This window comes from Pelophylax lessonae (assembly GCF_965119305.1).
Source record: "Pelophylax lessonae genome assembly, chromosome: 2".
Lineage (NCBI taxonomy): Eukaryota > Metazoa > Chordata > Amphibia > Anura > Ranidae > Pelophylax > Pelophylax lessonae.
The window spans coordinates 560,094,722-560,121,985 of NC_138769.1; the positions used below are offsets into that span (position 1 = coordinate 560,094,722).

The window sequence follows — 27,264 nt, forward strand, 5'->3', positions numbered from 1 at the left end:
AGCCGATTGGCTTCTATGCAGAAATTAGCCTGATTTTGCACTCTCTAGCTTAGTAAATAAATCCCTGTGTGACTCAAGAGGAGCGTCTCACTACTGATAACACCCCCCCCCCCCCCAACATGCACACAAATGCTCTCTGCTTGTTCTGCTCTCTGCCCTGTGACTTTTCTACTAGAGAGAAGGTGCCTAAAGAGCACAGCTTCTGTCTTGCTTTCTATTTAAACATACCCAATAAAAAATGTAGAAAAATCTATTTTTTCATCAATTCAGGCCAATATGTATTCTGCTGCATATTTTTGGTAAAAAAAAATCCCAATAAGTGTATATTGATTGTTTGCGCAAAAGTTATAGCATCTACAAATGATGCAATATTTTTATTGCATTTTATTTTTTTAATAGTAATGGCGGTGATCAGCAATTTTTAGCAGGATTGAGACATTGCAGTGGACAAATCCGACACCTAACTGACACTTTTGGGACAAGTGACACTATTACCGTAATCCTTGTTAAAAATAAAAAATGCACTGTCACTGTACTAATGACACTGGCAGGGAAGGAGTTAACATCAGGGGCGATCACATTGTTAAGTGTGTCCCTAGGAGGGTGCTTGCTAACTGTTTGGGAGATGGACTCACTGGATGAATGCATAGATCCATGTCCTGCTTAGCAGGAACACAAGATCACTGTGTTCATCCCTGACTGAATGGCGATCTGCCTTGTTTATATAGGCAGATCGCCGTTCTGCGCCTCCTGGGGATGATTCGTCTGGACCCGTTAATTGACATCCCCGCTAGCCAATCTAGTGTCTATTAAACGAAACAACGTACAAGTACGTTGATACGTGCAATAGAGCCACACTGCCGCAGTAAAAATTCGGCGGGCGGTCGGTAAGTGGTTAAACTAATGATTCAAATTAGAATTCCAGCCTAAACCAAATTACTAACCTGTGTAAAAAAGATGTATATACTTGTCAATTTTCAGCCTGGTCCAATCATGTGATCGGACTCCCCTGTGTCAGCCAGCAGCAGCTGCAGGGGAGAGTAGGGAGCGTTGAGTTTTCTCTCCTCTTCCTGCAGCCGCCATTCGTGCACAACATTCAAATTGGTATATGTCCAATCCTTACCATTTGTATCTTTGCTTCCATTTCTACATGTGCCAATCTCCCTAGATGGCCTCTGTGTTAAATGATGTCCAGAGGTTACAGAGTCAGCAATTTCTACTTGTTCATGGGACTGCAGATGGTGAGAGACTCATCCATGGAATGAGCAGGTGCATGTTGATTCATTTTATTTTATTCTCATTATAAAGACAAAGCATGTATTAACAGAGAATGTGAACATATAAGCGGGGAGGTTTTTTGCTACCAAAGTTCCTAACATCATGCAATATTTGCCTTAAACTAACCTAGCAAAAAGTATTTTATCATTGTACATTTTATTTGAGGTAAGGTATTATTCCTGTGATCTGCATGGTGTATGATTTTACAGGCTGAGATGAAGGAAAGCTTTCTGCCCTTAACAGCAAGCATCGCATTGTCTGTGCATGTGCCTGTGAACTGACAGCACATGGAAGGGAGCGAAGATCAATTCGGGGCCACAATAAATGATATTGTGCTAAACCTATTACATTTGCAAAAAGAATTAGGTTTATGCCATACATTTTTCCTTTATAAATTTATGTTCCCTAAGAGCTGTGTGCTGTAAACTGAAATGAATAGCATCCTGAAATATTGCATTGCTAATCCACTGCTCGGTGCAACTCTGTGTAATGGTTATATTCAACAAGTTCTAGTTTGCAAGGTTTGAATAATTTATTTCAGTCGTGAGTATGTGATTGACTCATTCTATCTAAGGATGCTGTTTTTCCTACTTAAAATTGAAATGAGGAATTCATATATTCTTTTACTATGAGGAATTCATATATTCTTTTACCATGATGATGATGATAAAGAATTAAACTTGTCCTAAATTCTGCATGCCCTATTCTGTGCTTTACCCTCTTTGTCATCTTTGGCATCTTCATCAAAGTTATAGTAGAGGTGATGTCATCTCTCACATTGCAGCAAAATGTACTACTACTATGTACTAGTATGTTTACTTATTACTGGTGGAGGGGGACAAGATTTAGTGCCGGTTCACACTGTTCCGACTTGTCAGGCGACTTGGTCACCTGACAAGTCGTGCTCCATTCTGTGCAATTGGAACCGTTCTAATAGGAGCGACTCAAGTCACTCCGACTTAGAAAAAGGTTCCTGCACTACTTTTAGGCGAAGTCGGAGCGACTTGCATTGACTTCCATTATGTGAAGTCGGTGCAAGCCGCGCCGAAGTCTCGGTGCACGGCGACTTCATTAAGTCGCCCCGAAGTCGTGTCGCCATAGTGTGAACCGACACTTAGGCTGTATAATAAACAAGCAATAGTCAGATCTTGTCTCAACTTGGGATTATTTTGAATTAAGGACTACAGACCTCCTATCTTCTTAAGCGAAAGCTTACCTCTAGATTATAGAGTAGAGGCATTTTCACAAAACAAAAAATAGACTATCTGGGTAGCTGTATGTCTATGGCAACAATAAAGTAGGTCTAGTTTCCATTCCAGGATTCTGGAGTTGTTGATCCTACTGGAACAAGTGTGTCCTTCAGTTTCTGGAATGGGGAGGTCAGCTCAGAATCAGTCAATCCTGTTCTTAGGAGGAATAATCTCTTTAGGTGGGCTGCCATGGAGTTACCATTACATTACCACTAGTACGAGTATTTCTGAACGTTCTTGGATGTTTCAAATAGCCATATGTAGTACTGTCCCCCGTAGGTCTTGCTGTATGATGACTTCTTGGGCCTCCTCTGATTACCTGCAGACAGTCATTAAAGGACAGTTCACACATCCATCCTTACTCCCAATGGCTCATTACTCAATAAACAGTCCAGGGGTTTTGGTTTTTGGAATTTATTGTGGAACTTGGATGGGAGAAGGGAATAGTGGGATACTACAACTTATACAGTTGATAAGGACAGCTGTCACTTGGGCTCACCAGGTTACTTGTGGAAGCTGTCTCACTGCTTTAACCATTCTGCCACTTGTATGGAACAGTTAAGTCTTCTTGCTCTCTCCAGCAGCAGATTTGATGCAACTACATTATCTTCAGGACACTCTCAAGCATCCCCTTGACTGACACCCGTCCACTGACTTTTGTAGCCGACACTAAATGCCAGTGTCTCCTTTCTAGTCAGCTCTGCAAGACATCCGAGTTCAGCTCCTCTCCAACTTTTAGGCCCCCAGGTTGACCACGTGAGGCCACATGGCAACTTCTATAGAGGAGGGGCAGCCCCCCCCCCTCCGGGACCCCGCTCTCCAGCTGAAAGACCCCAAGCACATGTTCCCTTGCTGTTTATACACTTTCCTCTGCCAATCACCAGGGCTGTACTAAATGCCTGTGCACTCATTTGTCAGGTTTCCTCCTACTGTCCAATATGCCTCCCTATTGGATCAGTGTGAAACACTTCAGACAAACTGAGCTGCACCATGAGCAGACCTCACTAGCAGATCCTGCTCTCTGGTAGGCAGAGAATGATATAGATTTACCTGGCCGATCTTTCTGGTAAGCAAAAAGATCCAAAACTATACTCTCTTCCTAGCATCTACCAAGGAGGGTACACATATGAGGGGCATAGGGTTTGCTCATCATTTTAAAGTGGCATTAAACCCAAAAGCAAACATTTTTTTTTATATTGCAGCTTACTTATTCTTCGATGTGATGGCTGCATTTGTTTTCCTTGTAAGGCTTTCTTTTGTTTATTTTTACTTGGTGACCCTGCCGGTAAATCTGTTGTTTTGCAACAGTACGTCCCGTCTTGCAGAAGTAGCTGGGGGTTGAGACAAACCTTTTACCATTCACAGGGGTGCTTACAATGGTCAGCTTTTATTTACTGTATATATGTAAAACCTTTATCCCAAAAGGAAAAAAAAAATGTTTGGTGTAACTGCTTAAGGCTTGGTTCACGCACTCTCTGGAGCGGCTCGTAGCAGCAGTCTGGTGCGTCCCCATTGTTCATTTCTGAATTCTGGCCTGAAACCGAGCCAAAGGCACACAGGACCCTTCTGCAAACTGGACCGCAGCCGGCATAGAGCTGTGTGAGCCGGCTCCATTGAGAGCCGATCACACTCTCCTGTCATGCAAATTGGATGCAGGGAAACCTGCATCCAATTCGCATCAGTGTGAACCCAGACTAAAGTTGTTAGTTGGAGTTTGGCTTCCATTTTTTAGTGTGTCTAAATCTGCTAGTACATCTAACACTCCCCTCCCCTGAGACTGACAATGCTGCTGTCCAGCGGTGTCTCTGTTGCTCCTTCATCCAGAGTGTAGGCACTCTGTAATTGCTTATAAATTGTTATCTGGCATTTGGCTTCAATTTGTTAGTGTATCTAAATCTGCTAGTACATCTAACACTACTCCATCCAGAATGACAATTCTGCTGTCCAGAGGTTCCCCTGTGCTCCTCCATCCAGAGTGGAGGCTCTCTAATACAGGAAGTGTGTTACTGGGCTAATCACCAGGTGAAAACAGGGGGGGGGGGGGGAGAAAACAAATTCAGGCAACACATCTTGTGATTGTTAAGTTGCAATGTACTACATTTTTAATTTTGGGTTTAATAGCACTTTAGGTTCAGTACAGTAGCTATGTTCTTTAAAAAAAATGCAAAAAAGTCTTACATTTATATTTAGGGATGTCTGTATAAAGAAAAAAAAATGTTGAAACAAGTAGATTTGTGACAAAGACAGAGAGAAACTGCGACAACCAACTGCCCGTACAAACATCCTTTCACGGTTGAATTAAAACCAAAATATATTTTTTCTCTGTAAAACCTATAATTATAGTTGAAAAATAGAACCGGCCACATCATCAGTGAAAACGCTATGCTGATGACACATATCCAACATTGGGAAGGCGTAAAAATGTATTGGCTGGATTTATTAGGAAGAGCAGAGGGTAGACATTGCACAGTTAGAGCAACATGCAGTTAGAACAGTATACATCTAGTGTTCTTTTTATTTATGAATTAATGGCTATTTATATTTCTTAAAGCTGTAGATTTGTTTTTTGTTGTCTTTTTTTCTTTGTGTTTAAAGAGAAATTAAATTATTAATTTTAAGCAGGTCTTGATTATTTGCCCCCAACATAAAGTTTTGCGCAGCACCCTTGTGGATCCTGCCATCCTTTTCTTTTGGCTGTGGTGAATTGTATCCACTAAATATTTATCTGACCACTTAACAATAATTTGTAAAGGAAACTTATGTACTTCATTTGCATTTTAATTAAGTGCAATTATAGAATTCGTATAAACATTTTTTACCTCTAAATAAGGACAAACAAATCTAAATTTAGAAAAGCCAATTAAGTGTAAACGAAAGAGACATCTAGTTCGCTTTTGGCAAGACAGGTCAAAGGAAACCAAAAAGCTCTACAGTAAAGCTTTGTAAAGTAAAATTCACATTCCAAAAACAGAAATTTACATATTATAAAGTCCAACACAATTGCACCTTTTTAGGATAATATGTGAGCCATGCAAATCATTCCTATGTATCCCTGTGGCCAACTGTACATCCAGTTCAAGTGGTCTGTGTTAATGACTAAAACTCACCAGGCCACTTTATTAGGTACACCTTGCTAGTATCGGGTTGGATCCCCTTTTGCCCTCAGAACTGCCTTAAAGCAATAGTATACTCCGCTATTTGACTTTTACCTACAGATAAGCCTATAAGAAGGCTTACCTGTAGGTACAATTAATATCTCCTAAACCTGCACGGTTTAGGAGATATTCAACCTGCATGCAGCCGCTGACGTCAGCGGGGCATGCGCTCTGAAGGTCCGGCGCGGCCCTTCAGAGCTCCTTGCCGACTCTTTACCGGAAAGTGAAACTCCCGCACGCATGCGCGTGAGTGACGTCATCGCTGCTCCAGCCACTCACAGCGCCGAAGCCCCTGAACCAGGAAGAGACGCAGAGGGAGCATGTCAGCGCCCCCAGCGTTGTCCAGACGACCGTGTCGGGGCTTCGTTCTAAGGTAAGTATTTTATAAAGAGCTAGTATGCGATGCATACTAGCTCATTATGCCTTTGTCGTGCAGTGTTTGTTTTTTGTTTTTTTTCATGAGTATACAACCGCTTTAATGCATTGTGGCAAAGATTCAACAAGGTGATGGAAACATTCCTCAGAGTTTTTGGTCCATATTGACATGATAGCATCATGCAGTTGCTGCAGGTTTGTCAGCTGCACATCCGTGATGCAAATCTCCCGTTCCACCACATTCCAAAGGTGCTCTATTGGATTGAGATCTGCTGACTGTGGAGACTATTGGAGTACAGTATGGAGCCCCTCCTTGCACCTAGCTCTGACTCCATGTGTGCACTTAGCTCTTTCTCTTCCGTACCTGTTTACAGGATGAGGACCTCTGCGGTGCTGATCTGCTCCTGTTGCTTTGGGAGATGGATCTGCTCACAGAGAAAGTGCCGACAACAACTCCTCCTGCTAGAAGCCATCCTACCTGTCACATGTACATGCTTGGGACAGGCCGCTAGAGAAACCTTTGTTACCCTTGGTAACCACTTGCTTGTATTTCACACTAATAAATCATACAAAGCGGTTTTCAAACCCCAATGTGTTTAGTGACGCAGCTGTAGACTATGAGTTATATATATTGATAATAGGTCCCTGCGCAAAATATACACCCTATATATGTAGCAGCCTCCTAGGTAGGTGCTAGTGAGAAAGTATAGATTGAGCTCTGTCTGCTTACCAGAAGAGCTGCAGGTAAATCTATATTGTTCTCTGCCTCCCAGAGAGCAGGATCTGTTAGTGAAGTCTGCTCATTGTGCTCAGAGTGCAACTCATTTTGTCTAGAGAGTGTTTCATGCTGGTCCAATAGGGAGGCATGTTGGACAGTTGGAGGAAACCTGACGAATGGGTGCATGGGCTTTTGATACAGTCCTGATGATTGGCAGAGGGAAAGTCGCCTTGGTGCATGTTGGGATACTGTTAAAAGCCAGGAGCACATGTGCTCGAGGTCTTTCGTTGGTGCCTCCTCCTCTGTAGAGGTGCCATGCGGCCTCAGGGGGTCGTCCTGAGGGCCGGAAGAGTAGCAGTGAGAAGCTGAACCCAGAGGTCCAGGGAAGCTGACTGAGAGGGGAGACACTGGAGGATCTGTCTCTACAGTACAGTGAGTACACAAATTCATATCAAAGGGCCTGACCTGAGGGGGGCCACCCCAGCTTCTAGGATAGTCAGTGGATGGGTGTCAGTGGGAAGAGGATTCCAGTGAGAGTGTCCTGAAGATAAGATATCGTTCACCATGTCATCTTGTCAGAGAGTAAAGAGAGCAAGAGACTTAAACCCATCTACTCTTGTGGCCGTGTGGATTAACAGCCTGGCTGTTCCTAAGTACTAAAGAAGTTCTGAAGATAGAAGTCTTCTATGTGAATAGATCAGTTGGAGTATCCCACTATTCCCTTCTCCTATCCTGATTACCAATAAACAACAAAAAACCAACACCTCTAGACTGTTTATTTCTGTGAAGAGCCAACAGGAGCAAGGAGGGATTCAGGAACTTTATTTAATTATAACCGTGTGCTGGTAATCAGGGGAGGCCACAATGTCAATATCAAGCAGTCCCTGTGGGGGCAGTGCTACATATAGGAGCTGCATGCCTTACAGCTTTAAATGCTGAAATATGTTAACAAAAGAAAAGGACAAAAGTCATGCTCCTTAAATGAATGTGCCAAAACTATAAAGTGCTAAATAAAATAATAATAAAAGTGGCAACCAAAACCGTGCTGTGTGATATTCTTATAGAATAATCTGAACCATACACAAAATAGTTTATAAAAAAGCAAACAAATCTACAAAAACACAATAAAGTGCTTGCTGTTCAAAAAAAGTGCTTGCTGCAGTAAGTAAAGTGCTGAGTTGGGCAATATGGTGCCTTAAGTGCCAAATAAATCCTCCAATCAGGGCTGCATTTGCCAGAAACAATGTACCCCTTTTCTCAAAGGAAGTCAAACAGCGCTCACAGGTAAGTGTGTCTCCAAATAAAGCTGGGATTACTCATCCAATGATCTCCCGGATAGCAAAGGGCTATAAAGCAATCAGCCCTGGGTACTATGATACTCCTCTCACTTTCCATAATTCCTCCATGATCGCATTTGCAGGGGGAAAATGTAAAGGATAACTCCATAGTGTAGTAATTTAAGTTCATTTATTAGGTGATAAAATATTACACTTAAATCATATAAAAGAAAACCAAGCATCAAATATTAAATCAAGAGTTTCATAGACCAGAAGTGACATATGCCGGAAGTCCAACCCAATATCTGACACTCTGGAATATTTTGTATCTGAGCCCATTCTCCCCTGTACATCATAATGACTGACAGTAGGGTTCTAGCAGTGCCGATACTGAGTATTTCCACAAGTGCTTGTACTCGTGCACACACTCCGATACTGGAACGGATACATTCGCAACTGAAAATTGCATGATTTGAACAGGAATGTGGTGTGATTTCTGTTCGAATCACATGCCGTTTCCCACACCACTCCTGTGTGAACCCAGGCTGAAGTCACAATGGCACGCCTGGGTTCACACAGGAACGGTGCGGGAAACCGCATGCGATTCAGACAGGAATCACACCCCATTCCTGTTCAAATCGCATGCAATTCTTTACAGTTTGATTTGGGCCCATTCGTTTTGTACGCCTGACGAAGGGTCCCTGCAAGGCTCCCAAACACTGCTGTATGTTTATTATGTGACCACTGAAATAAGACCAGACGTTTCGAGGAATCCTTGGTGTGCTGATAACACTCCTTCACTTTGATCATCCACGGTCTCCAGCCTGCGGTCATTGCATCACCCAGCATTACTGAACAGCCGGTTTCTTGAATGTGTGCGAGAAGAATATTGCATTTGCATTCATTTTTGTATCGGTTTCGGGTATCAGAGAATTTGCACGAGTACGAGCACTCGTGGAATTACTCTGTATCGGCACAACCCTACTGTCAGTCATTATGATGTACAGGAGAGAATGGGTTCAGATACAGAATATTCCACAGCATCAGAAATTGGATGGTGTTTAACCTTATCAATCACTACAAAAAAAAAAGTAAAGAAATGGTAATTCTTTATATTTAATAAGTTAATCAGTTCCTCATTTCAATGTAATACTCTACTTTTTTTAAAAACTTGAGTTATTTTTGTAAACCTGGCTTATGTGAAAAGATTTGATTTTGATCCTAATCAATATGTGATTATTTATACTACATAATATTTTATTTTGCTAATGTAAAGTTGTTTCTTTATATTGTTTACTCACTGTTTTTATCTCTCTGTATTTATTTTATTTCTTATATCCAACAAAAGCCAACGTGCATTTCCAGCATACCGCTGAACTACTGAGTCGCCTAAACCAGGCCGGAGCCAATGTCACCTCAAGGGTATGGCTGTAAAATTATACTGCAGAAAATGCTTACAGGAATATGAGATTTACAATGTTCATATCTTATATAAAAAATGTCATAGCTTTGGCCAAGAAGCTTTTTACACGGGTGGCCACAGAGGTCTCTTTGTACCTACATAAAGAACCAGAAAAAACTGCATTTTGATAACTGTATGTGGTTAACCACTTAAGCCCCGGAAGATTTTACCCCCTTCCTGACCAGGGCTTATTTTGCGATTCGGCACTGCGTGACTTTAACGGACAATTGCGCGGTCGTGCAAAGCTGTACCTAAACTAATTTGACGTCCTTTTTTTCCCACAAACAGAGCTTTCTTTTGGTGGTATTTGATCACATGTGCGATTTTTTGATCATGCGTTATAAACAAAAAAAGAGCGACAATTTTGCAAAAATAAAAATATTTTTCACATTTTTATATATGAAATTTCCCCAAAAAAATGTAAAAATCTAAATTTTTTAACATTTTTGGCCAATTTGTTTTCTGCTACATATGTTTGGTAAAAAAATCACAATAAGCGTATTTTAATTGGTTTGCGCAAAAGTTATTGCGTTTACTAACTAAGGGAAAGATTTTTGTCATTCTTGTTGTTTTTTTTTTTAACGAGTAATGGTTGCGATCTGCGATTTTTTTTGCGGTACTGCGACATTGCGGCGGACAGATCGGACCCTTGGCTGACATTTTTGACACTTTTGGGGTTACCAGTGACATTACTACAGTAATCAGTGCTATACATATGCACTGTTACTGTAAAAATTACACTGGCAGGGAAGGGGTTAACTTTATTGGGGAAGGAGGGGTTAAGTGTGTCCCTAGGGGCGTGTTTCTAACTGTGATTGGATGTGGCTTTACATGTAATAGCACAGATCAACGGTCCTACATAGCAGGACCTTATGATCTGTGTTGTTACACAGGAAAGAATGACAGGCGGCTTTGTTTACATTAGCCGCCTGCATTTCTACTTTCACAGCGGACGATCGCAAGTGACCGGCGGACATTGGGTCCGCTGGTCACACGCACTGAGGTGTCCGTGAACTAGCCGGGGCGGGAGCGCACCTCCGGGGACGGGCGCTCGCCCCCTATTGGCTTACAGGCTAGTGACGTACCCATACGTCACTTTGCCTGGCCGGGGCTGACCGCCACAGTATATGTGCTTGTAGCGGTCGGCAACCGGTTAATAATGATATTATTCAGCATAATCATTGTCTCTTTATTTTACATGCCTTTATATTTTTCCCTATTTGCGCTTAAAATTGGCCAGCAAAAGTAACATTGCTTGGAACAAATTAAAACAATGATGAGAGTGCCTGAGCAGTTGCAGCAATAGAATTACAGTGTATGTATAGACACAAATTTAAAAAAATTAAATATTCGGTACATCGCTCTCATACTTGCACATTTCACCTTCTGAAAGCTGCAGGTACAGAAAAATAACATTTGACCCTGACAGATATCTAGTATGCCCCTAGCTTCCTGTAGAGAACTGATTACACAGTGGGGTTGTTTCTAAAGGCAAATGGGCTTTGCAAGGTAATTTGCCCTGTAACTTAGCAAATAAGGTGAAGCTCTGCTGACTTCCATCATCCAATCACATTCAAGCAAAATACTGTTATTAAAGCGGTTGTAAACCCTATGAAAAAAAAAAATAAAAAAAAAAACCTGCAAGACAAAGGCATAATGAGCTAGTATGCATCGCATACTAGCCCATTATGTTTAACTTACCTTAAAACGAAGCCCCGACACGGACCCCCGGACATCGATGCGGGCGCTGCCATGATCCCTCGTCGTCTCTTCCGGGTTCGGCGGCTCTGGCGCGCTGATTGGCTGGAAGAGACGGCTCCAGCGCGCTGATTGGCCGGAGCCGCGATGACGTCACTCCCGTGCATGCGCGCGGGAGTGATTTTTCCGGCAAGCTCCCGGCAAGTTAATTGAAGGTCCCCCCGGACCTTCAGAGCGCATGCGCCGCGTGCCGGTTTAGGAGATATTATTTGTACCTACAGGTAAGCCTTATTATAGGCTTACCTGTAGGTAAAAGTGTCAAAAAGCGGGATACAACCGCTTTAATTTACCTGCACATTCAATTTTACCAGATTCACTAACCTAATTCCCTTGCAAGGTGAGCCTTGCTTTGTGCATTGGTGCGCAGTCATGTTGGAACTGAAAGGGGCCATCCACAAACTGTTCCCACAAAGTTGGGAGCATGAAACTGTCCAAAATGTCTTGGTATGCTGACACCTTAGAGTTCCCTTCACTGGAACTAAGGGGCCAAGCCCAACCCCTGAAAAACAACCCCACATCATAATCCCCCCCTCCACCAAATGATTTTGACCAGTGCACAAAGCAAGGTCAATAAAAACATGGATGAGTGAGTTTGGGGTGAAGGAACTTGACTGGCCTGCACAGAGTCCTGACCTCAACCTGATAGAACACCTTTGGGATGAGTTAGAGCGGAGAATGGGAGCCAGGCCTTCTCTCCAACATCAGTGCCTGACCTCACAAATTTTCTTCTGGAAGAATGGTGAAACATTCCCATAGACACACTCCTAAACCTTGTGGACAGCCTTCCCAGAAGAGTTGAAACTGTTATAGCTGCAAAGGGTGGGCCAACTTAATATTGAACCCTACAGACTAAGACTGGGATGCCATTAAAGTTAATGTGCGTGTAAAGGCAGGGGTCCCAATACTTTTGGTGATATAGTGTAAATTAAGACTTTTTTAGATTGATTTTACACACATACCCTCTAGAAAAGTACTGATAACTATGGTTTTAAAATGTTTATTACAGGTCCATACTGTTAAAGCGCCACAGCACCACTGTAAACATACCCTAAAGTTGGGGCCCTGCTTGAAGCTGCTCTATGAAGCAACCAGCTTCCTCTTTTTCTCTGGCAAGAAACTGCCACAATACTTTTACCAATATAGTGTACCACAACTTTGTTCTTGTGTTTAAACATACATTAAAAGAGAAGTAGCTTTGTTGGTCATGTTTTCTTCTGGGTCACAGGAGTGCACTTACTTTTGCACACCTGTGACCCAAAATCACTGTCAGCTAATGTCACAGTTCCAGTCCAGACACTGGAAGGATCCCAACAATAATGTCAGGATCCACTCGGATGCCTGATTGGCAGCTGGCCCAGCCTAGCAGTGTACTGCTGACAGCCTGAACCAGCAGCTCCCATTCTCTCAGCTGCCTGGGGCTCCAGTGAGCACTGGAAGGCCAGAGCAGAAAGCCGGTGACTGACAGTCAAGAACTGATTGATCAGGAGTCATGTGATTGCTCAAGGCACAGCTGCAGCATCACAGTGATGCTGCAGCCATAAAGGTGATTATGTGTGTTAATTATTTTTTATTCCCGCACAGTGTGCTTCCCTGGCAGATAACTTGCAGCTATTACAATATACTTTTTTGCTACAATGGGCCCATTACTCACCTGTAGGACATCATATGATGCCCTAGACCAGTGATGGCAAACCTTGGCACCCCAGATGTTTTGGAACTACATTTCCCATGATGCTCATGCACTCTGCAGTGTAGTTGAGCATCATGGGAAATGTAGTTCCAAAACATCTGGGGTGCCAAGGTTCGCCATCACTGCCCTAGACTTTCAGTAGTTGTACCGGTTTGATGCTTGCAGCTACAGGCATCATCTCAGTATCTTTTTCTATTCAGCCAGTAATTCCCTGTCATGTAAAAGCCATGCTAGCAGCTGATTAGCTGCTGGATTGCTTTTACAGGCAGCGGGGGGGGGGGGGGGGACGCCTTTTCTGGATTCTCCTTTGCAATCAGGGAGCCCAGTATCCCATCAGGCAGTGCCACTAGGTTACCATAGAGCCTGCCATGGATCAGAGAGTTACAGCCATCTCTATGGTCTTGGGATGCCGAAAGTGATGTCATTACGCCACTTTCCGTTCTGACAGATATAAACACTGCCAATTTTTATTTTTTTTTGGAAAGCAGAGATTAATGTTTTTGTGTTTTTTTTATCTCATGCTTTCTAGGGTAGAGGAGAGATCTCCCCTATCCACCTGTGGTCGCATTCAGAAGTGAACACATATGTGGGTTGTGCCCGCATATGTAAATTGTATTCACACAACACGTGCTAGGTTTTTCCATGCACGTTATTAGCAATATATCCATACCAGACTCTTTATCCAGGCACGTAAAGAGCAATTATTCTAGCACTAGACCTCCTCTGTAATTCCAAACTGGTAAACTGTAAAAATTTTAAAGCGTTGCCTATGGAGATTTTTAAGTACCATAGTTTGGCGCCATTCCGCGAGCCTGTGCGCAATTTTAAAGTGTGACATGTTAGATATCTCAATACTCAGCACAACATTATCATTTTTCTTTAGAGCAGAAACATGTAGGAATCTGCAGCAAAGGTTATTAAAATTCTTGTAATGTACATTGATCACTGAGAGGGGATTGTTTTTTTTTTCTCAATAAAAGTGGAGTTACTTTTTATTATTACTCCATTTAACAGCATGGAGGGCTATTCTCGATATTCCTTGACTTTGCTGTATTTGACACAGACAGACATGTTAAATTCCAAAATTTTCTTAGTTTAAAAATATCAGTTTAGTGTGGCAACAGTGCTGGAAGCTTAAAGCAGTAGTAAACCGCACCTTTAAAAAAAAAAAAAAACCTGCAAGACAATGGCATATTGTGCTACTGCAAACTAGCACATGATGAAATACTTACCTTAGAATGAAGCCCTCCCGCGGCGCTCTTTCACTGCTGACAGGACTTCCATCTTCACCCAGTCCTCCTTCCTGGTTTGAGTGCTCCAGCCTTCTAATTGGCCCAACCCCTGGCCTTCTGATTGGCCGAACCATTACGTGACATAACTCGGGGAGTCACAGCCATGGCACGGACCCGGAAGGGACAGCATGCTTATGCCGCCCTTCAGAGCGTATGTGCCATTGACGTCACCAGCTGCATGCAGTGTGAATATCTCCTAAACAGTGCAAGTTGAGGAGATATTCACTGTACCTACAGGTAAGCCTTATTATAGGTTTACCTGTAGGTACAAGTTTAAAATAAGACTTTACTACCATTTAAAGGCTTCATGCACACTAGAAAGTTAAAAACTGTTTTGTTTTTTTTTGCTAGCATTTAGCAGTGTTTAGCACAATGTGTAAGCTACGTTTAGTTGCGTTAAGGAGTGGGGCTGCCGGCGTCCTTAACAACCAGTGAATAGCTGGTTGTTAAGGAGCGGGCTGAGAAGCCCGCTGCTGTATCCTTAACAATGAATGAGTCATCTGCTGTCAGCGGGGTTGCCCGCTGACTGCTAAATGTAAAGAAAACAGTTGCCAGCAATAAAACATTGTGAAGAAAAAACAGTGTGGGGGTCCCATCTCCCCAATCCATACCAGGCCCTTCGGGTCTGGTATGGATTTTAGGGGAACTCCATGGAAAGTTTTTTTTTAAAAACAGCGTGGTATCCCCCCCCAAGATCCATACCAGACCCTTTATGCAAGCATGCAGTCTGGCAGGCCAGGGAAGGGGGACTAGCGAGCCAGGCCACATGCCCTTAACATGGGGGGGGTGCTTTGGGGAAGGGGGGGGCTCTGGGGGTCTGAAGGCAGGGGGCTTATCGAAATCATGAGGCCCCATTTAACAAGGGGGCCCACAGATAACCCCCCCCCACACACACACACACACACACACACACACACACACATTTGACAGTTTTTTGGAACAAGTGACACTTTTTCCACTGTCACTGTACTAAAAACACTGACTGGGAAGGGTTTAGCATCAGGGGCGATCAAGGGGTTACCTGTGTGCCTAGCTAGTGATTTTGAACACAGGATCAATGCCTTCTCTACTGACAGAACGGCAATCTGCCTTGTTTTCATAGGCAGATGGCAGTTCTGGCTGTGTGCAGGTGTCGGCGGACATCGAGTGTGATCACAGTGGAAGTGAGCCACCGGCAGCACACATGTGCTCGCCCTAACCAGAAGAGCCGGATCACATATATATATATATATATATATATATACCGTATTTTCCGGTGTATAAGACGACCCCCCTAATTTTCAAGTTAAAACATAGGTTTTGGGCTATACCCGCCGTATAAGACTACCCCCCTTCCGAAGCAAGGCAACACCATTGAAAAACATCAGATTTCTCATAGCTCTCCAAGGTACCCCAAGTACTGTAATACATGTAATCTCTCATAATATCTCCAAGGTACCCTAAGTATAAGTATTACCAGTAGATGTAATCTCAAGACGCTGGCTGTGTGGGAATCCTGTACCGGTATACTGTATGTAGCTTTGGCTACATACAGTATACCGCACTGAGCCAATCACAGTGAGCGATGTATTCTATTATTGAATGCAAAGCCTGCTCGGATTGGCAGAGTCAGAGAGGCGGGCTGATGTTACTCCACCAATCCGAGCAGGCTTTGCATTCAATAATAGAATACATCGCTCTCTACATGGCTCAGTGCGGTACACTGTATGTAGCCGAAGCTACGGTACATACGGTATACCGGTACGGGATTCCCACACAGCCTTGAGAGATCTACCGGTAATACTTATACTTAGGTTACCTTGGAGACAGGGCCGGACTGGCCTATCGGGATACCTGGATATTTCCTGGTGGGCCGCTTTAAGATTGGGGCCGCTTTAAGATTGGTGGGGCCGCTTTAAGACGCGGCTGCTATTGGGACCGCGCCGCGGCCGCTGTGATGGCCGTTGCAGCCCCGGTGAAGTCTTTCCTACGTGACGTCAGCCGATATGAGCGGCATGACATCACATCTGGCGGGAGCGGCTGCACGGCGCCGGTGGTGGATCATGTGACTCAGCAAGACGGACGGTCACGGCGCCTAGAGTCCCACACCACATTCAGTACTGTCAGTACACAGACGCAAGCAGCATGATCGACTGAATGAATGAATCGACTGACCAAGTTATTAGTAATAAAAATCAGCAGCAGTGCAATTATTGGTCCCATCCTCTGACCTCCACCAGACCACCACTGCCCCCTGGCCCCTGCTGATCTCACCACCCCCACCACCCCTGCCACTGATAACACCCCCCCACCACCACCCCTGCCACTGATCCCATCCCCCTCACCACTGCCACCGATCCCATCCCCCTCACCACCACTGCCACCACTGCCACCGATCCCACCCCCCTCACCACCACCACCGCTGCCACCGATCCCACCGCCGCCACCGATCCCACCCCCCCACCACTACCACCGCTGCCACCGATCCCACCCCCCCACCGCTGCCACCGATCCCACCCCCTCACCACCACCACCGCTGCCACCGATCCAACTCCCTCCACTGCTGCCACCGATCCCACCCCCCTCACCACCACCACCGCTGCCACCGATCCCACCCCCCTCGTCAACACCACCGCTGCCACAGATCCCACCCCCCTCACCACCACCGCTGCCACCGATCCCACCCCCCTCGTCACCACCACCGATGCCACCGATCCCACCCCCCTCACCACCACCGCTGCCACCGATCCCACCCCCCTCGCCACCACCACCGCTGCCACCGATCCCATCCCCCTCGTCACCACCACTGCTGCCACCGATCCCACCCCCCTCACCACCGCTGCCACCGATCCCACCCCCCTCACCACCACCCCTGCTGCCACCGATCCCACCCCCCTCACCACCACCGCTGCCACTGATCCCACCCCCCTCATCACCACCACCGCTGCCACCCCCCTCATCGCCACCCCCCTCATCACCACCACCGCTGCCACCTCCTCACCACCACCCCTGCTGCCACTGATCCCACCCCCCTCACCACCACCCCTGCTGCCACTGATCCCACCCCCCTCACCATCACCACTGCCACTTATCCCACCCCCCTGACCATCACCGCTGCCACTTATCCCACCCTCCTCACCATCACCACCGCTTCCACTGATTCCACCCCCCTCGTCACCACCACCGCTGCCACCGATCCCACCCCCCTCACCACCACCGCTGCCACCGATCCCACCCCCCTCACCACCACCACCGCTGCCACCGATCCCACCCCCCTCGTCAACACCACCGCTGCCACCGATCCCACCCCCCTCGTCACCACCACTGCTGCCACCGATCCCACCCCCCTCACCACCGCTGCCAGCGATCCCACCCCCCTCACCACCACCCCTGCTGCCACTGATCCCACCCCCCTCACCACCACCGCTGCCACTGATCCCACCCCCCTCATCACCACCACCGCTGCCACCCCCCTCATCGCCACCCCCCTCATCACCACCACCGCTGCCACCTCCTCACCACCACCCCTGCTGCCACCGATCCCACCCCCCTCACCACCACCCCTGCTGCCACTGATCCCACCCCCTCACCATCACCACTGCCACTTATCCCACCCCCCTGACCATCACCGCTGCCACTTATCCCACCCTCCTCACCATCACCACCGCTTCCACTGATTCCACCCCCCTCACCACCACCCCTGCTGCCACTCATCCCACCCCCCTTATCATTTCTGCAGCCCCTGACATCCCCTGTACCATGTCCACACAGCCCCTGACATCTCCTGTACCATGTCTGCACAGCCTCTGACATGTCCTGTACCATGTCCGCACAGCCTCTGACATCTCCTGTACCATGTCCACAGCCTCTGACATCTCCTGTACCATGTCCGCACAGCCTAAGACATCTCCTGTACCATGTCCGCACAGCCTCTGACATCTCCTGTACCATGTCCGCACAGCCCCTGACATCTCCTGTACCATGTCCACACAGCCTCTGACATCTCCTGTACCATGTCTGCACAGCCTCTGACATCTCCTGTACCATGTCTACACAGCCCCTGACATCTCCTGTACCATGTACGCACAGCTTAAGACATCTCCTGTACCATGTCCACAGCCTCTGACATCTCCTGTACCATGTCCACACAGCCCCTGACATCTCCTGTACCATGTCCTCACAGCCTCTGACATCTCCTGTGCCATGTCCGCACAGCCTAAGACATCTCCTGTACCATGTCTGCACAGCCTCTGACATCTCCTGTACCATGTCTGCACAGCCTCTGACATCTCCTGTACCAACTCCGCACAGCCTCTGACATCTCCTGTACCATGTCCGCACAGCCTCTGACATCTCCTGTACCAACTCCGCACAGCCTCTGACATCTCCTGTACCATGTCCACACAGCCTCTGACATCTCCTGTACCATGTCCGCACAGAATCTGACATCTCCTTTACCATGTCCGCACTTTTACCACTTTTAACTAGAATTTGCTCGTTTATATATAAAGCCCTATATACTTTTATATCTATCTTATCTATGATAGTACACTCTTCAAATTTGCTTTAAAATGCATGGTTTTCCCTTTTATGAACAAGAAAATAATGGCGTTATGCTGTTGGGCCGGTATAATAATGCTATGGGGTTGGTAGGAAATTTTTTCATCTCCTGTACCATGTCCACACAGCCCCTGACATCTCCTGTACCATGTCCTCACAGCCTCTGACATCTCCTGTGCCATGTCCGCACAGCCTAAGACATCTCCTGTACCATGTCTGCACAGCCTCTGACATCTCCTGTACCATGTCTACACAGCCCCTGACATCTCCTGTACCATGTACGCACAGCCTAAGACATCTCCTGTACCATGTCTGCACAGCCTCTGACATCTCCTGTACCATGTCTGCACAGCCTCTGACATCTCCTGTACCAACTCCGCACAGCCTCTGACATCTCCTGTACCATGTCTGCACAGCCTCTGACATCTCCTGTACCAACTCCGCACAGCCTCTGACATCTCCTGTACCATGTCCACACAGCCTCTGACATCTCCTGTACCATGTCCGCACAGAATCTGACATCTCCTTTACCATGTCCGCACTTTTACCACTTTTAACTAGAATTTGCTCGTTTATATATAAAGCCCTATATACTTTTATATCTATCTTATCTATGATAGTACACTCTTCAAATTTGCTTTAAAATGCATGGTTTTCCCTTTTATGAACAAGAAAATAATGGCGTTATGCTGTTGGGCCGGTATAATAATGCTATGGGGTTGGTAGGAAATTTTTTCCAGGGTTGAATTTTATTCCCAGTCCGGCCCTGCTTGGAGATACTATACTCGGCGTATAAGACGACCCCCCATGTTTTGGTGATTTTTTTGAGGTTCAAAAGTAGTCTTATACGCCGGAAAATACAGTATATATATATATATATATATATATATATTGTAAGGGATTAGCTCGGTGGCGGGTGTGGATGACCCCTTGGGGGGTGCGTTTTCCCAGAGAGGTAGCCGACAAGTGCTTGCAAACAAACAGTGTGGTTTATTAAATGGTGTTTTCTTCACCAGGCTGTATGCAGCAAAACATCCAAAATAAAATAAAACAGAAAATAAATCCTTGCCTCTGTGGGCGGCTACCTTCTCACAACTGGAACCTGCCTAAGTGTCTGTCTCCAACCTACCGTCGGGCAGACTTCCTTGTCCTACAGCGGACACTCAATAGTCCTTTTATAATAGCTTCACAGGGCAACACAGTCCTTTGTTTCTTTCACATCAACAGTTCGTCTTCTCACCTTTGAGACGTATTCACCCTTGGTTACCGTCCCGGGCACACATCACTCTGGGGGGTCTTCTCCCAGGCCCACACATCCTGTCGGGAGGCACACGCTGACTGTCCTCCTGCTCCCAGCCCACATGGCTTCAGGACACAGCTTCTGGAGGCAGCAGTCCTTCTCCCATGCCCACACGGCGTCGGGAGGTACACGTATGTCTGCCTTCCTCTCCCAGCCCACACGGCGACAGGAGGCAGCACTCAATAGATTTTCTCTGGACAAATTATAGAGGCCTTGATCTCCTCATTCTGAACAGCTGAATGGTTTTCAACTTCCTGCTGGCTCTTTTTGCAGCCAACACCCTATAGTATCAGTGAACTTTTCAAAGCAGGTGGGAATGTGTCTCCTCTCAGTGACTACATTCCCAGATTTACCTGACTTCCTGTCACATACCCCCCCCTCTTGTTTCAACCCTAGGGTTGGGACACATATTTCCAGGCACGCATGTGTCAGGCACTGCTGACTCACTGATAAGCCTCCTATTATCCTCAAGCTTCCGGATGAAACTGTTTCTGTCATCTTCACTGACAGATTTCTCATAAATGCCACACAGTTTGTCTCTCATCTCATATACACATTCTTCAACTGCATTTTTGGCATAATTTTGCTCCTTCTCGTTTCTGTCATCTTCATTGACAGCTTTCTCATAAATGTCAGACAGCTTGTCCCTCATAACCGTCTGTCCAATCCACCACGGAGGACCGTGATCCATAGGCAACTCAATTGGGCTAGTCTTAATGTCTTCAACATTCTTAAGACGCCTCTCTCTGCAATCCATAAATGTTTTCCACAAAACTTTGAGAACCTTTGCTTCACTAAGCTTTGTTCCAAGTAGGGACTCTTGACATCCCTCTGTGACTTGAGTTGCCTCTCCATACAGCTGTACACAATCATTGACTTTTTGTTGTAAAAGGGAATGATCTTCCTTCTTGAGCTTTGCTTGCTCTAAGATGCTGTGCAGAGGATTTTCCAATTGAGACAACAGGCTGTCACACATTTCTTCAAAGTGACCCCTGTTCCTTTTCCCAGAGATATCAATATCATTCAAACATTTCATATTCATAGGCAGATCTGAAGCATTTGCACTCATCAACTTCTTAAACTTTTCGCCCTCCTGAGCGAGTCGCAGTAAAGGCCTACTATTTGATTTGATATTCAGTTTATATTTCTTGCCAAACTCTTCACAGAAGAAGCCAACCAGAACATCATCAACTTTCCTTCCACCAACATAGGGGTCAAAGGCAACAACACAGTTGAACCCAGCGATCTGGGTGGTATCCATTATAGACCTCCTCTCTGCATCAGTGAAGAAGCATGGAACTGCAACACATTCTTTTACAGGTTTCTTCAATGCACTTTCTGCTGAACTATTTGACCGCTCAAGGTCACCTAGTTCTTTTTCTCTATCTGAATTCCACATGGAATGCATCTCAAGATCACGATCAAACTTCTGCCACCCGTCTTTCACCAGTTCCATTTTGGAAACACTCCCTGAAAGGCACTTATTCATTTGCTTCACGTTTTCACCAACAGCCTTAGTTTTCTCCACTAGGTTTTCAGCCTGAACTGAGAAATCACCACATTTCTTACTCAGCTCCTTTGTGTGCTGAAGCTCTAATGATACATTTTCCAATGCTTGAAGTTTTTGAAGGAACGGTTTATTCCAAAGGGGTGATTCAAGCCACATGTCGTCACATTTCTGAGGCTCACTCAGGACAGACCCCAAAACACTGATCCTTTTAAAAACTGCATCAGGCACACTATCCCCTCTTTGGGACAGATCCTCTGTTGCCTGGAATTCCTCTTCCAGTTCCTGCAACGGAATCTTCATCTCTTCTACTTGCTGTTCTAAGGCTCGCTTAGACTTTTCTAGCTCCTGAACGCTTTTCACAACATCATCCTTGGAGCTGACCAATTCTTCCATTTTTGTACGCAGCTGTTTGTTAACACTTTCTAGTTCAGCCTTACACTCTAGAGCTTCCTCCAAAGAGCGAGCCAAGAACAGGGCTTTGCTCTCGTTATCACGCACCTCCGTTTCTGCACGGGCGCGTTCTTCTGCATATTTTGCAGACACAGTCTTCTCTTCACCAAGCATCTGATCAAACTTCTTTTTCACATCTTCAACACACTGTAATGAAGCAACGCTTTCTTCCATGCGTTTTTTCATATCCGCTATCTGAGCTTGCAATGTTGCGACTTGCTCTGATAGGTTTTTCTTTGCTTCCGCCTCCTCTTTTAATTGTTCCAGGAAGCCATTTTTCTCATCTTCCATTTGTTTGAGCTTTGTGCTAAAACTCAGCCTTTGACACCTCTCTTCCTGTAAGAGTTCCTGCGTGTCTTGCAGCTGCGATTCCAAGATAGAAAAATCTTCCGCAATTTCTCTAGATTTGCTGTCTGCTTGAGAAAGCTGATTTGTGACACTGTCCAACTCAACCTGCAATCGGGTTGCCTTCTCTGACAGCTTAGCACACACTCGGTCACCTTCTGACACCTTGACTTGCGATTCCAGAAGCTGTGCCTCTACTTTTTTTCTCTTGTGTTCAGAATCTCCTTTTCCCTGCATAAGAGCCTTCACCTCATTGGCTAGCATCTGGGAATAAGAATGTAATTCTGCCACACAGGCTTCTTTCTCCTTTAACTGCTGCTGGACACGTTGGGCTTCCCCTTTCCAACTTTCACAGTCCGCACGCCATTCATCTACCACATTGCTCAAAGTAGTGAGCTCATACACAGTACTCAGTAATTTAGCCTCTCTTTCACTTTTCTTGTTGTCGCTGAGAGACAATGTCGTTTTCAGAGCGACATTCTGTTCCTGCGACTCCTGCAGGTCTATTTTTGTAGCTCCCAAAGACTGAAGACTTTTTTCCAGCTGATTACGCAACTCCAACATTTCACACATACTTTGCTTCTGCAAAGTCTGAATTTCAATTTCCTTTTCCATGAGGATGGTATCTTTCTCCTTTATAGTGTCTTGACATTTTTGCAACTCGACCAAAAGAAGAGCAGTGGTTTCTTCCCACTGTGACACATGAGACTTGAGTAGTTCATTCGTTTCCTGCAAGTTTCTATGCTCCATCTTAAGCAATTCCAAGGCTTGTTCCTTTTCTTCCATTTTCCGTTGCAAGGCATCCAACTCAGCCCTGCACACATACTCGGTTTCTTCCAAACCGATGGCCTCCATTGGCTGCTGGCGTCTCTGTTTCCAGCCTGCCATGCTCTCTTGGTGATCCTTTTGTTGAGCTGCAAAGCTCCGTTGTTTCAGCATCTCCCCCATTTTGGGTTTACTTTTCATCTGAGAACCCTGCGTCTCCAAAGCAGTTTCATTTGCCCCAGTGTTGCTAGGGACAACAACTTTTCTCTTTAGCCGATTCCGTTCAGGCATGGATGGGGCTGGTTCAAATGGTAGCATCCCCTCCATCCATAGAATTCGGTCTCTCATTTCATCTATCTTTGCATTTTTCAGGCGTTTGGATCGCCCCATCTTCAATAACTCCACAAACAAATTTTTCACAGTCCAGCAAACAATTTTCAGACCACTGTCTCTTTAACACATGTAGTTGTTCTCTCTCTTGCAAGATCTCTTTTCCTGCGCACACAGTTTGTGCAGTCACTTGCACCAGACACAACAAAGTTCATCAAATAATTTTGAGACCGCTGTCTCTTTAAAACACTTTTTTTTTTTCTGTCAGGATCTTCTCTCCTGCACACATAGATTGTGCAATCTCATGCACCAGATAAAGTTCATCAAACATTTGCACTTCCTTGCAGGGATCTCTGCTTATGCCCACTGCATACCTCCACCATATGTAAGGGATTAGCTCGGTGGCGGGTGTGGATGACCCCTTGGGGGGTGCGTTTTCCCAGAGAGGTAGCCGACAAGTGCTTGCAAACAAACAGTGTGGTTTATTAAATGGTGTTTTCTTCACCAGGCTGTATGCAGCAAAACATCCAAAATAAAATAAAACAGAAAATAAATCCTTGCCTCTGTGGGCGGCTACCTTCTCACAACTGGAACCTGCCTAAGTGTCTGTCTCCAACCTACCGTCGGGCAGACTTCCTTGTCCTACAGCGGACACTCAATAGTCCTTTTATAATAGCTTCACAGGGCAACACAGTCCTTTGTTTCTTTCACATCAACAGTTCGTCTTCTCACCTTTGAGACGTATTCACCCTTGGTTACCGTCCCGGGCACACATCACTCCGGGGGGTCTTCTCCCAGGCCCACACATCCTGTCGGGAGGCACACGCTGACTGTCCTCCTGCTCCCAGCCCACATGGCTTCAGGACACAGCTTCTGGAGGCAGCAGTCCTTCTCCCATGCCCACACGGCGTCGGGAGGTACACGTATGTCTGCCTTCCTCTCCCAGCCCACACGGCGACAGGAGGCAGCACTCAATAGATTTTCTCTGGACAAATTATAGAGGCCTTGATCTCCTCATTCTGAACAGCTGAATGGTTTTCAACTTCCTGCTGGCTCTTTTTGCAGCCAACACCCTATAGTATCAGTGAACTTTTCAAAGCAGGTGGGAATGTGTCTCCTCTCAGTGACTACATTCCCAGATTTACCTGACTTCCTGTCACAATATATATATATATATATATATATATGAGCTGTCAGCGTTTTTTTTCTGCCAAAATGCTGCTGCTCCAAAATGTGCTGGCAGAGGGGTTTTTTATCTGCCACTAAACTCTTCTGCTAAAAAAAGCTGCAATCAGCCTATGTATGCATGAACACATTGGATAACATGCAGGGTAGTATGGAGGCAGTTAATAAAAACATCTGGCACCAAAAACAGCAGCTGTAAAATGCCCAGTAGGCATGAGGCCTAAAATATAACTGAAGGCAAAATCTTTTTTTTTTTAACTTTGGATAGAGTGGAGAGGGATTAAAACACGTCAATATTTATTGCTGTCTGTGATTCACTCTCTCTATTTGTCCTATTTACCATTATCATTGAAAGTAAAAGTAAAATAAAATCCCAAAATGTGGGTTGTCCCTAGAAAAGTAATAAAGGGGAAATCTTCCAACGAGGGCACCAGTTCTGGTGACCTGGGGGGGGGGGGGGGGGTCCCTTAATTTGCAGGGATTTCCTCCCATTTCCTGTTTGGCTATGGGACAGGAAGTAAAGGGAAATCTCTGCAAGGGGCCAGAGATGACAAAAAAAAAATTTGACAGGGCTTATAAGCCCTCCCTTGCTCTATGCCTCTATCCAAAATGAAAAAAAATGTTTTGCTTATAGTTCTACTTTAAGGGCCAAGTTCACCTTTCATGTTCATAAATTGTAAGACATTTAGGCCCCCCCTGGAAGCCGGGTTAAAAAAAATCTTCAATTAGCAATCCCCACATCCTGCCTGCCCCCTGGATTTTTTAACACCCTCTTATCATTTGGGTTGTCTGGGTTATCTTTTATCACATGCACGGCAAATCCAGAGTTGGTCTGCTGGGATCCACTGCTCCTTGTTCACAGCCTGCTTCTGAAAGCCAGCTGTCTCCCCACGGTTCTGACAGCTGACCTCCTCATGATGTTTGCCAGCTTCTCTGCTGCAATCCAGATGATACTTCCTGGAATATAAGCAGTGACTATGTCATTATCTCTTAGGTGAGAATGGAGATGGAGGTGTGGGCCCGAAACAGAAAAGTTAAAAAAAAAAGGATATAAATAAAAAACACATTGTAGATTATGGAGGAGGGTGTTTAAACTAAGCCAAGTGTAACACTGAAGTGTGCCGCTTCACACTGCAGCGGCACGACTTCGGGGGCGACCTGTGAAGTTGCGTGCACCGCGACTTCGGCACGACTTGCACGAACTTCATAAAATTAATGTCTATGCAAGTCATTCCAGGTCGCCCCAAAGTAGTACAGGACCCTTTTTCTAAGTCGGAGCGACTTGTGTCGCTCCTATTAGAACGGTTCCTGTACCGAACAATAGGAGCGCGACGGACCGCGACTTGTCAGCCTGACAAGTCGCGGTCCAAGTCGGATCAGTGTGAACCGGCACTTTCTGTCAGTGGTATTAGTCTCTCAACCCAAAATAAGCAACAAGTGGAAGAATATTAAAGGTAGATGGAGATGAACATTTTGTTAAAAAAAAAAAAGTGAAAACAAATTAGTGTAGTTATTATATTGATGTCCATTTCCATGAAGTTAACTGAATTGAATATGACTCTGTTTTGCCTTGTAGATTTATCCTGATGAGGACCATTTCTTCCTGTCAAAGGGTAGCCAGCAGAACCTCCATCAGTCTGTGGTTACCTATCTGCAGAGCTGTCTTCAGAGCGGTGGTACCAGACAGAGAGGCCTGTGACGGAGGTTCCTTGGCAACCTCAATGAGAGCACAAAATGTGATGGTTTTGCCATAGACATACCTGTTCATGGATGTATTTGGCTATTCACACACAAAGCTTCCATCAATCTACAAGTATTGGGAGCTACTACAAGCCAGTCATACAGTATGTGTCATGATGACAAGTTGACCATAATTCTGTCTGGGCATGGCATGCATCCTAACAGTCGGTTCCAGAAACATTGTTGCTATGAAGGCTTTGGCAGTCCAGAAATTAAAGAATGAATATGCCATATCTGCGTAAATTTACCTCTGACTGCTACAGTAAGAAAAATAAGGTGCTAGATATCAGCAATTGTATGTAGCATACTAAGAAAATCACCATCCTTCTTGTCACACTTGGATTTAAAAGCACTTTTAATGTCTTTTTTTCAGACTGAATTTTTTAGATTGTTGATTATCCGCACTGCCACCATTCTCTCCTCCAGTTTATATGTGCTGTGAAAACTTTGAAACCTTGTACTACCAATCGTTTGAACCAATATCCACCACTAGAGGGCAATAGAACACTAAATTCAATGATATGGCAGATGTTGAAGCATTGCAGTAGCTTATTCTTTATCTTTATAAATTGTCTAATAGTGTTGAAATTCACTCTGTACAAGATAGCAGACATTCTGGCCGTTTCTGATAAGTTTGCATACCCGCAGGTGTTTTAAATGCACCTAGTAGCAAGGTTGTATTTAGAAATCTTGTTGACCTAGACCAGGGGTCTTCAAACTATGGCCCTCCAGTTGTTCAGGAACTACAATTCCCATCATGCCTGGTCATATCTGTGAATGTCAGTGTTTTATAATGCTTCATGGGATGTGAAGCTCCGCAACAGCTGAAGGGACGTAGTTTGAGG

General features: G+C 45.3%; 1 protein-coding gene across 2 annotated transcripts in view; it reads left to right on the plus strand.

The window, feature by feature from the left end:
- The window catches only part of LOC309546288 (inactive dipeptidyl peptidase 10-like), a 334,481-nt gene extending 307,364 nt beyond the window's left edge, over window positions 1-27,117 (plus strand). The window contains exons 24-26 of one of the 2 annotated variants that reach the window (XM_082245881.1): window positions 1,169-1,241; window positions 9,402-9,475; window positions 26,256-27,117. In XM_082245881.1, coding sequence (XP_082102007.1) covers window positions 1,169-1,241; window positions 9,402-9,475; window positions 26,256-26,378 — 270 coding nt within the window. In that variant the 3' untranslated portion in view covers window positions 26,379-27,117. Of the gene's footprint in view, window positions 1-1,168; window positions 1,270-9,401; window positions 9,476-26,255 lie in introns of both variants that reach the window. The other variant, XM_082245882.1, reaches the window with a different exon arrangement.
- Window positions 27,118-27,264: the final 147 nt, after the last annotated feature.